Source organism: Oenanthe melanoleuca, chromosome 6, assembly GCF_029582105.1.
Source record: "Oenanthe melanoleuca isolate GR-GAL-2019-014 chromosome 6, OMel1.0, whole genome shotgun sequence".
In the NCBI taxonomy this organism is placed as follows: Eukaryota; Metazoa; Chordata; class Aves; order Passeriformes; family Muscicapidae; genus Oenanthe; species Oenanthe melanoleuca.
Genome location: NC_079340.1, coordinates 22,370,252 through 22,381,788, shown reverse-complemented (window position 1 = coordinate 22,381,788; position 11,537 = coordinate 22,370,252). Strand labels below are relative to the sequence as shown.

General features: G+C 54.9%; 1 protein-coding gene across 1 annotated transcript; it reads right to left on the bottom strand.

The window, feature by feature from the left end:
- Nucleotides 1-797: 797 nt before the first annotated feature.
- LBX1 (ladybird homeobox 1) lies at nt 798-1,987 on the bottom strand. Its single transcript, XM_056495288.1, has 2 exons — nt 1,594-1,987; nt 798-1,297 (listed from the first exon to the last, which is right to left on the bottom strand). Exons 1-2 carry the CDS (start codon nt 1,916-1,918, stop codon nt 798-800), a joined length of 825 nt encoding a protein of 274 aa, XP_056351263.1. The 5' UTR covers nt 1,919-1,987.
- Between the last annotated feature and the right edge of the window lie 9,550 nt (nt 1,988-11,537).

Genomic DNA, 11,537 nt, shown 5'->3' with positions numbered 1-11,537 from the left:
AAAAAATAATTCTAGGATTTTTTTATTATTTTTCTTTTTTTTTTTGTTACCACCTTCATATCAAAAATACGAAAGGCAGCTTTTTAATAAAATCACAACAATAGCAGAAAATGGTAAAAATAGCTTTTAATTGGTAAAATGAGGCAGAAATTGCATTGGAGACAAATCTCTATGCTCTAGGAAAAAAAGAAAGTATATATTTTTCAACTTGCATTATAACCCAGCCCCAAGTTCCCAAGATTGCGAAAGAAAAAAATATTTTTAAAAGGAAAAAAATTCAGTTCGTGCACATCTGAAACATGCAAGGAAAGGAAAGCGGCTAATTTTTTGCTGTTGCCGTTTTAAGCCTAACTTAAATCTTCTCTAAAGTAGTTTCTTTCGGAAGTCTTTGAAAACAACTGCTTTCCCAAACATCTTTTTGGAAGCCAGGTTTATTCCAAGGTTACGCATCTCCCTTATAGATAAAATAATCATCACTGATAGCTATTAAAAAAAATAATAATCAAAACCTCAAAAAGAACGGGGAAGGAAAAAAATTCCAATATATACGTTTAAATATTTATACAGAAGCCGTCCGTAATTGCACCGTTCCGAAGATGTGGCAGGCGGAGGGATATCGACTCTACCCTAAATTAATCGGGGGTGTGTGTCTGTGCTGGGGTTCTATTGCTTATTGCTCCGGCCGAGGGGAGCAGCCGCCCCGCCGCGCTGCCGGGGCCGGGACGGGGGGCCGAGGGTGCCGGGTTGGAGCTGTCGGGATGGGGGGGGAGGGACACGGGGGGGCCGCCAGCCGCCCCTCAGTCATCCACGTCGATCTCCACGTCCTCCTCCTCCTCCTCCTCCTCCTCCTCGCTGTCCCGGCGGCTGCGGGGCCGCTCCGTGGGGGGCGAGGCGGGGCGGGGCGGCGGCGGAGCGCCGGGCTCCCGGGCGGCGGCGGGCGGCGGCGGCGACCCGGGCCGGGCCTTGCCCCTGCCCTCCGCGCTGGGCTCCAGCTCGGCCAAGGCCACGATGTCCACGGCGGGGTTGGGGCCCAGCTTTTTGGCAGATTCCACGTCGGCCTTCATCTCCTCCAGGTCTCTCTTGAGCTTGGCGCGGCGGTTCTGGAACCAGGTGATGACCTGGGCGTTGGTGAGCCCCAGCTGCTGGGCGATCTGGTCCCGGTCCGCCGGCGACAGGTATTTTTGGTAGAGGAACCGCTTCTCCAGCTCGTAGATCTGGTGGTTGGTGAAGGCCGTCCGCGACTTCCGACGCTTCTTCGGCGTTTGCCGCTGCCCGAAGATGGTCATCCCGTCCCGGCCTGCCGACGAGCCGCCAGATTGTCCCCGCTTTCCCGTGTCCGCCCCGACCCGAGTCCCCGGACCCCACACCCCTGCCCCGCCCGTATCTGGAGGGAGCGGGACACAGCCCCATCTCCCGCACCCCGAGCGCCGCGGGGGGAGGATGCTGCCGAGTCCCGGCCGCCCAGGGACCCCCATCCCGCCCCATGCGACACCCCGGGAGATGGCGGGGGGCGAGGAGAGAAGGAAAACCAGGCCGTGGGGAGGAGCGGGGCACCCACCCGTTGGAGGACCCCCTACTCTGAGATGCGCTTACCTTCGGCCGCCTGCAGCACGCTGACTTCCAGTCCCTTGAAGGTCTTGCTGGCCAGCTCTTCCAGGGCGCAGAGGGGCGAGGTCTGGGAGAGCAGCGCCCGGCCGGAGAGGGGCAGCCCGGCCGGGGGGTGCTTCTCGGCGGCGGAGAGGAGGTGGGCCGTTCCGCAGAGGGTGTAACTCCTCCGCACCGAGGGCTTGTTGAGGATGTCCTCGATGCTGAAGGGGGTGAGGGGTTTGTTGGAGTTGGCCGGCGGTGGGAGGTGATCCAGAGGGCTCCGCCGCCGTTCTTCCCCCGCGGAGGGCTTGGGTTCTTCTTTGGAAGTCATGGTGGGGCCGGGCTGCGCGGGGCTGCCTTCCCCACCCGCGACGGGGATGCGCTGCCGAGGGGAGAAGCCCCCGGCGGGACCGCGGGGTGACGGCGGCTAAGACAGCGAGTAAAAGTTGAAGCCCACCTCCAACTCCGGCGGAGGAGCCCCCGGTCCTCCCGGGGAGAGCCACGTCGGGCGGCGGGCCGGGCGGGCAGGGCGGCGGGCGGGCGCGGAGCGGAGCTGCCGTCGGTCCCTCGCCGAGAGGTGGTCCTGCCGTACCTCTTGTCCCAGGGTTTTGGGTCGGAGGTTTCCCCCCCTCCTCTCTGTCTCCTCTCTCTCTCTCCCTCTCTCTCTCTCTCCCCCTGTCTCTCCTCTTTCTTTCTCTTGCTAGCTGCTATTTTAAGAAACACCCCAAATCACAGCACTTTCCCTGCCCCCCCACCCCAAGCGAATACCCACCCCAAAATTATTTTTAAAAATAATAAAAAAAAAAAAAAAAAAAAAAAAAAAGAAAAAAGAAAAAAGAAAAAGAAAAAGCAGACTTCGTCGAGGGGAAGAGCAGCCCTCGCACCGAGACCTCGGACCAGGGGGAAAGAAGCGAGAAGAGATGGGGTAATTGACTATTGCTAACAAGTTATTGTTGATTGGGAGGTAATCAATTATCTTCAATGACACTTTTCGCCCTCTCTCTCTCTCTCTTTCTCTCTCTCTCTCTCTCTGTCCAATGCAGGCTTTTGCAAGTTCGGAGACCCATTAATTAGGAGGCGGTATGGAGGTGGAGCCCAGTTGAATTATAATGCTGAATGCACTTGTCATATTCTGGCCCTGCTATTTGTTTGGACATATATATTTTTAAATTACATTACAAACCAGCCTTTATTGCATAAGGATAATGCAGTATAGTGAAAAATAATAATAAGCGAAAACAAAACAAACCGAAAAATATCCGGCTGTATCTTTTTTTTTTTTTTTCCCCCGAGATTTTTTCGGTTTTCCTGCTGTTTCTCCCTACTGCTAATTTCTGCTATCAGGCTATTCAAAATGTCTCTCTCCAGCTCTACCCAGAGCCATTTGATTTTTTTTTTTTCTTTAATGAGGGAAAGAAGGGGAGAGCCTGGTTCCAGGTAAGGTAGATCTTTCCTTTCCAATAAAACCCGAAGGTTTCCGCCGAATTTGTCGTGCTTCTCTTTCCCAGCGCCCTGTTTGGGAGCTTGCCGCGGGGGCCGGGGCGGGAGCTGGCTGTCGGGAGAGCCCACGGAGGGATTGCGCGGCGGGCTGCGGGCCGGGAGCGCTCCGGGGATGTCGGCGGCTCCTTGGGCTCCGGGGGCGCCGGGCGGTCCTGGCCGGGAGCAGCGCGGGGGAAAGAGTCGGGAAGGGCCGGTTTCCAGCCCGAGTCCTTTTGCTGCGAGCCCACGGGCCGCTCTGGAGAGGGGCAGGGGTGTCGGGAGTTGTTGTGCCCCCCGCTCTCGGGGAACCCGGCCCGGCCCGGCTCTCGTTAGTATTTCAACGCGTTTCACCATCCCGCTTCTGTCTCGCCGTTCCGCAGGGACGGAGACAAAGCCCAGAGCCGGGGTGAGCAGCTTGGCCCCCACTGCGGGCGTGAACAGCCCCCGGTCCCCGGGGGGACCCCGGCCGGGACACGAGCCGCGGGCCGGGCTGGGGCTGGACGGGACGGGCGGTGACTGGAGGGGCGGCGGGGCAGGAAGAGAGGCAGGGGCTTGGATCCGGCCCCAACTTTCCCTCCTCACCTTGAGGGCCAAGAGGAGGACGGCTGGCAGCTCCCAGGCCGCTAGGTACCAAACAAGCACAAAAGAAGCAAATGGCTCCTCTCCTTAAAGCGCCCTCTTCCCATTTTTTATAGCTCTCTGGGAGTCTCTTTATGCAGTGACCTATTTTTAAAGGCCTATATTGGGTTATTCATCATATCAAATACTGCGAGGAGATGGGGGGGAGTCGGTCGGGGGGGAGCGAATTACACTGATTCTAAATCGCCCGGCTTCTTTGCTTTGCTAGGTGGATTATTTGCTTCGCTTTGCTTGGGTTTTATGAAGTGATTTAAACATATTTTAACCAATTAGAGACTTTCCTCCTCTCCCTTGTGTCCCCTCGCATTGTTTTCCAGCGTGGCGTTTTACGTCAGGATCCAGGTTTTATTGAGAACTCAGCCGGGGTGCTGATGTTATAATTACAGAAATAAGATTAAAAAAAAAAATATATATATATATATATATAAAGGGGAGGGGGGGAGCGAAAGAAAAATAGCCTCGTTCCTGGGTGCGAGTTTGGGCGGGCTGGCCGGTGTACGGGATGCTCTGAGGCGCAGCCGGTTACGGACTGCAGCCCTTCCCGCGGAGCGGAGTGCGGGCACGGGAGCAACTTACGCCCCTATCTCGAGCACAGCCCGTTTCGTTCAGGGCAAAAGTGCTTCAGACACAGCGAAATCCTGCAAACCGTTTTGGATCCCCTGTTGTTCCCCCAGCCTGCGTCTCCCCTCTCTTCCTAAGCGGGAGGACAGAGCTTAAAAAACACCCTGCTTTTTTTACTTTTGGCTCCCTAACAGCACGGGGAAGGACGGACAGCAGCCTCAGAACAGACTTCCCGGCACAGAGAGACCCTTCCTCGTTGGCCTTGCCTGGCAGGGGATAGCCGGGTTCATGTTTTGCACGAGTAGCTCAGCCCGGTGGCTCCAGGCCTGTCGCCTGCCCTTGTGCCCAGCGTCCCTCCCCAGACATCACCTCACTGAGAAAAAGGGTGGTTGAGAGGGAAAGGGGCAGATCCCGACCCCCTTCTCCGGATCCCCCGCTCTCGGTGGTTGTCCCGGCGGGCTCCGACCGATCCCTCTCCTCTGTGCTCTCGGCTTCCCGGTGCTGCCTTCGGCGGATTTGGGCTCGTTTGTCCTGCACTTAATTTTCTTTTTCAACCGCTGCATTTCCCTCCTCGCAAACGACTCCCTCCCTCTCTGCGCATCGGGGGTGGGCTAGGCTGCCCCCAACCCGGCTGATGGGGAGAGCTCTTCATCTCCCCTCCTCATCCCTCGGAATTTAATTATTTAAATTTTCTTTTTTGGCAGCCCGTTTGGCACCAAGCCCCGAATTAGGGACCCCCAGTGCCCCCCGGCGGGTCCCATTGCGTCTCACTGTCCTCGGAGGGCTCCGGAGAGCAAGGGAGCCCCGGGGAGAGCCGGGGGCCTGCTCCAGCTACCGCCACGGAACTTCGCATCCCGCCGGGCCCTTCTGCCCGTCCCTGCTGCTACTCGTGTGTCCCAGCTTTGAGGTCGTTTGGGGAAGAACACCCTCATCCAATGCGCTGAAACATCCTCCCTCTCTCCCGCTTCTGCCTGCTACAGCCCCTCGGAGTGGGACCTGGAATTGACCTACTCCTGGTGCGAGCAGAAGCTTGAGTGGGGTTCTCGGCCGAGAGGAGGGTGGAAGCAGGGCTGGGGGGGTACAGCGGCCCTTGGATGTCCCCAGGGACGGATGAGGGCTCCCCCCGAAACCTTTGGGGAAGTGTCGCTCTGGGTCTCTGCCTTCCAGCGTGGAAGAAAAGCGAGTAAAGCTGCGGCGTTTCCTTCTCACAGAGGAGAAAACTGCCGCTGAATCCAAAATTACTCGTGAGTGGGGACACAAGCAAAAAAAAAAAAAAAAAAAAAAAAAAAAGAAAGTCTGGCCGGGAGTAACACCTTTGGAAGGCTCTCCCCTTGCCGTCTCCAGAACCGTATTTCGGGGTGCCGGCGTAGCTGTAGCTGCCCTCCCCGGAACAATCCCGGGCCCGGCGGGCAGCAGCAGGACACTCCCGGGGCTGCCCGGCTCTGGCTGTGTGCGGTCCGCTCCTGTCCAGGAAAATGTCACAGGAATATAATTAAAGCAGGCGGCATATATCATTCAAGTGTTGATCACCAAAGTAACTGCGTACAAATGACACCTCCTTTCCCGGCATAGCTGAGCAGTGCATGGCTCCCAGCTATGTCTGCCTAGTTTAAGTGGTCTAAACACGTTACCACTCCCTGTTAGCAGCGTGGAGAGGAGCAAAACTCCATGCCCTCGAGCTGGTAGCTAGTCTTGGCACAGCATCTCTCAAAGGCCGGGAGGGTGAGCCGGGAACCTAAGAAATAGTTGTTTCAGTCTTCAAGCACCCCTCCAAGTTTTGGGCAGCTGGTGCCGAGGGGCGGAGAGACCCCGGTTGGACTGGCGGTGAAGGACGGAGAAAGAAGGGTCACGGCGGGGTCTGTGGTCCCTGTCCCAGTCCACTTTTGAAAAGCGGACGGTAAAAGGTACCTACAGGTATCCCCGATCCCGCCGCCGCAGGGCACAGCTCAGCTTTGCTCTCTTTGGAAAACAATTGTCCCGAGCTGGGCACTCGTCGGCTGCCAGCTGTGATGGGGAGGGGGCGCCGGGGTAGCGGAGAGCGCTGTGGGATTGGGGAGAAGCTCCCCAGCAGAGCCCATTTCTGGAGCTCGTTGTACAGCTATCGGCCGATCCTTCCTTCCCTCGCAACCGCCTCCCTGCAGGGGAAGAAACTTCTCCGCACCAAAAATAAATGTGAGCCGAGCGCTCGCATCCGGCCTGGGAGCCGGGGCCAGGGGCAGCGCGCCCGGCCCGGCCCGGCCCGGCTGGGACACACCGGCCCCGCGAAGCCCCGAACTTTCCCCGGCAGAGAAAGATGGAGAAATCGCCGTTCCCTGGGAGGTCTTGGGCCGCGGGGCCGGGACCAGAACGGGGCCCATCAGGGACGAAATCCGCGGGCCCAGAAACCCGACCAGAAGCGGGATGAGAGGAGCAACCCCTCTCGGCAGGACGGGCAGAGCGGTACCCATCTCCCCGACTTCACCTGGCGATTTTCGTTTGCAAATCATCTCTCGGGGCGACTCAGCGGCTCCGAGATCAGCGGAACTGCAGGGTCTGTGCACTTTTTGCCCACCCCTGGGGCCGATTTGTTTCTCCCTCGCAAAGTCCCCGCATAGTGGAGCTGGCACAGCGGCTTTTGCACCGCTCTCGCCGTCCCCCTATGGGGCTAGGAGAGGGGGGAGAGCCCCAGTTTGGGCAAGTCCCTGGCCCGATATAAGCGGGCATGCTCTCGGGCTGGTGTAAAGGAAATAGGGGAGCCCATCTCCTCCAAAAGTAGTTTTAGAGCACAAATGGAAAGGAACGACCAGGGTGGATCAACACCTCCAGCCGCTTCATCACCCTGCGTGGGGTCCTAGGGAGCATTTCCCATGGCGGGGGAGAAATGCGGGGGTGACCCCATCCCAAATGTCCGGAACTGATATGTTGTCTCTCCTCCCAGCACAGCCGGGGGACCCTCTCGTCCCACCACTCCCAGTGGATTTTAGGGATTCCATGGGGTTTGTTGGGGCTAGAGAACCAGTCTGCGCTGATGGCTCCCCCGCCAGACCCCCGGGTTTTCCCTGAGAACAGAGTCCTCCAGTAGCTGTTCCAGGAGTTCCCTTGACAGAAGGGCCAATAGGAGCGTCTGAACGTATTTAGTCTTTTACATTCCAGTACCTTATTTCTAGTTTAAGAAATCCAGAAGGATTCAAGCTCGCTGGGAAAAACAGTCGGGACTTGCCTGTCTCAGCTCCAGGCAAGGAGAGAGCTTGATTTTTATCAATTCTTAGTTTTAAAACTCCCTAAATATTACTTTAAATGCCATCCGCAGAGCACCTCTGGAGAGCAGGGATGTGGGGCGGAGCCGGTCGGGGGCATTTTAGGCGTCCTGGCCGTGTCAGGGTGTGTGTATGAGAGAGATTCAGCAGCTCTCGGACCCTCCCTGCCCCGTCCCAGTTCCGGGAGAGGCAAGGCGGGTAAGACCCTTCAGAGGGCATCAGCGCACCCCAGCCTGTGTCTGTCGCCTAGGTCACTTTCGTTTTGGGACGGGGAGCAGCCATCGCCTCCTGTCCAGTCCCCCTCGGTCCCAGGGAAGAGGATGGAAGGGATGGCCGTGGAGCCGGCCCTGGGACGGCGGGGCTGGCGCTGGGGAGGCGGGGGCAGACGGCGCCCGGAGGCCGCTGGAAATAGCGCACAGCCCTGGGCTCCCCTATCACCTCTGGGCCCCGCGGGGCTGCCCGGGGGTGTCGAGACCCGAGGTGATGCCCGTCTCACCCCGCCCCGGTATCCCTCTCCTCCCCTGGGAGAAAAGCAGCGGAGGGTCTGCCCCAAGGCTTCTCCCTGCCTCGCAACTTCGCTCCGGACTCGGGGCTCCACAAAACTTTGGTTGGTTGGTTGGCGGGGGGGACAAACGACACAGCCACCCAGGACTGTGACAGCCGAGCCGCGCTGGCTCCTCCGAGACCTGTAATATCTCTGCCGCTCCCGGCACGCGTGAATTATTCACCAGGCTGCCAAATGCAAGTAACGTTTGTGCCAGCTATGAAAGAGCCGGGGAGGCGAAGGCTCATTTTTGGGGGGCAGGAGGAGGTGTGGGGAATCAATTGAAACTTAATAAAGAGAGTGGGGGGGGACAATGGTGGAAATAAGGCAGGCAACTTCTTCTAATAACAACTTGGTGTTAATAATTCAGGAGCAGTCATTGGATTATAGCGCAATATCCGAAGTACACGTTGCCGGCACTGTGCGGGTGGATAATGTAATCGGAGCTCATTTTGCCTTCCAATAAATTACAGCAGCAAAAGTTTCCTGTTAAAGCAGTTATTTGTATTTCTTTTTTGAAGGTGATTCCCCTTCCAACAACTGCAGTAAGAAAATTAATTAAAAACTAATATTTCCATCCATTGCAAAAGCAGCACCAAGATGTGAAGCCAAAGTTTGACTGTTATCTCTTCCAACTTTCAGTGGAGTGAGTCTGCTCCTCCTTCTCACTTCTTTCTTTCAGTCTTCCTGTTTTTTCATCCCTCCTTTTTTTTATCCTACTCCATCTGGCCTCACAGGAGCCCTCTGAGCTCAGAGAAGTGTGCTAGAAAGAAAACTTTCCCTGAAATACATTTCTTCATGTTAGACTTGGCATATTTGCTCCTCTTCTCCCTCTCAGGTCTTGTTATAAAGGGGTAGTAGCTGGGGGTAGGGTCAAACCACAGTTCACTTGTCTTTCCACTCACATATGAGGTGAGTTTGCAAGGCCTCAGATGACTCTTCTTTTTACTCCAAACTGCAGCAGCATTTAGCAGCAGACACATCCCCCAGATCCAGCCAGGGCATTGCAGCTTTCCTCTTCTCTATTCCCCTGTTCCTCTCACCAAAGGCTGGGCTACACCCTTGCCTCTTGTGGTCTCCATCTCTGTCTGGGGTTCAAAAGATGATCCTCAGACCTGTCTCAGCCTCTGCTTCTGGACACAGGGATCCACTGCACTGGTTTCTAGTTGCAAGCTTCTCTCTGCAATCTCAGACCTGCCTCATAAAGGAACATTTCCCCAACAGTGTGTCCATGACCAGCAGACATCTCTGATGAGAGGCTTTACACATATGTTTGTTTCATTCTGCTTTCTGTTTCAGGAACCTTAGACACATTCCTCAGATGGTCATGTTTCAGGCAGGGCTCTTTCTGTGGGTACTTTTAGCATCCTGTAATGGTGACTGGCATTTCCCATCCTGCATAATAGCTGCTGTCAGCTTACAGCATTTCTGTACCGATCGCTGTCAGATCAGGCTGTCTCCGTGTCTCCAGAGCTGCATGGAGGTATGAAGGGAAAAGAGAGAAAAGAGCTTCCTGGAGGAGGCTGGAGTGAAAAAATCTCTCCTGTTAGGCACTTTCCTGATTCCCACTCTTCAGATTCAGTCTCTGAACTCTGAGGTTTAATATCACTGCAAAAATCTCTCTTATGATTCCACCTCTGAGCATCCTGGAGTCCTGTCCATTTCTCTTCTCCATTTTGCTCAGTTTGTGACATCTCTCAGCACCAAATTCTCACGTCCTCCTGCCTGGCACCAGGACTCTTTTTCAGCTGATGTACAAGCCCTTGTGACTTGTAGAACTTCACACCTGCACTTTTTCTCCTGGACACTGAGTAAAGCCCGTGTAGTAAAGCCTCCAGATTTCTTCCATTTTTCTACTTGAAATCTCTTTGGTCTGCTTAGCTCTGTTGTTTTTTACAGGTGTTCAAAGCAGGTTTTCACTAATCCCAAATATGCAGCAACAGTGGGTCTGGATTCTGCTTGCACATGGAAAAACCAGTCAGGTTCTCTGCACCTGGTGTCCAGCTTAACAAGGACCAGCCTCAGTAAGAGGTGCTCCTCAGTAAGAGCTAAGAGGTGAGAAAAGGAGGCATTGAGGCTGCACACAGCAGAAATAACCCGGTCTGGGGTGTGCAAAGGGGCTGTCTGTCTGTTGTGGGCACCCCTCACCCTGGGGAGAGCCTGCAGGCAGCAGGTCCGAGGGTCCCTGCCCGGGGAGCCGCCGCTAGAGGGAGGGCACCGAGGGCAGCGTGGAGGGGCCAGCTCGCTCTGCCCCAGAGCACAGGCTAAATCCCCAAAAGCTGCCTCACTCCCTCACTTTAAATCCTGGGATGTTCTTCTTGGAAAGCTCTGCCCCTGCTGCCCTTTTGCAGCCTCAGTGAAGCAACGAGTGTTGAAAGTCTCCTGTGCCTGTAAATCTATTGCCAGACTCCAGACGGACCTTTATTTACTGCAAAAGGAGTGTTTGTGAATCCTGGAGTACATGGACCCCAAGGACAGGAGAGAAAAACTATTTTAATTTCCCAATGCTAAATAAACACTTGTTCACTGGTAATGCAATGTAAAAATTAAAGAAGATAAGATTTTTTCACTTAGATGTGTGCAGATCCCTAAATGCTGGCCTCATTGTGTCCAAGGAGTGTAGGCAGTGGGTAAGGAGGTGTGAAGCCCATCAGAGTCTGGGTCACCTGTGCCCCCCATGGCTCTGGGGCAGTTGTAATGCTGTGGGTGCACCAGGGCCTCCCTTCTCTTTGGTCTTTGTCCTTTTGCCCTGTACATGTGTGCAGTCTGCAATCTCACCAGCTCAGCCTAGTGGGGCTGGGCATGCTGTGCTGCAAGAACATGACCTTTTGCTCTGAAGATGGCAACAGCCTTGTGCTGGCAGCTGAACAACATACCCAGTACAAATAGAATCATTCTGATAATAAATCACCATCCATAATAAGAAGACATCGTTAATAATAAGTCATCCAGGGGCCTCTTGAGACCAGAGTACAACTTACTGTAAAAATAGATAGGAAACATGGTGTGATCATTACAAGCAAGATAACAAATAAAACAGAAAATGACTTTTATAGGCATTTAGCTCTTCATTCCTTCCCCCAGCTTCCAGACATTTCTGTTTTCAGTCAGGATGGCTATGATTTAAGTTTGGTCACAAACACAGACTGGATTTTTGCAGATGCAGAGCCCTGGGTTTACTGCACCTGTGAGCTGGCCAGATCACTACCTGCAAAGGAGCTGCCTGGCAAAAATCCCTCCTTTTTTTCCCTTCTGCTCACAGTGTGATCCTTTAGTTATCCTGATTTCTGCAAAGGTGATGGATACAGGCTCCCTGGCTGTGATATACAGAAGCCAACTGAGGCTTTGCCCATAGATATCAGCTCTTTCTGTACCCCCTCAGCTGGCAGGATTTGTTGCCCAGCTCCCATGGCTTTGTTTTGGCTCAGCTGATGGGGTAACTTCAGAAACCAGAGGACAGTGAGAGGCAAACACATGGCAAAATGTGAGCT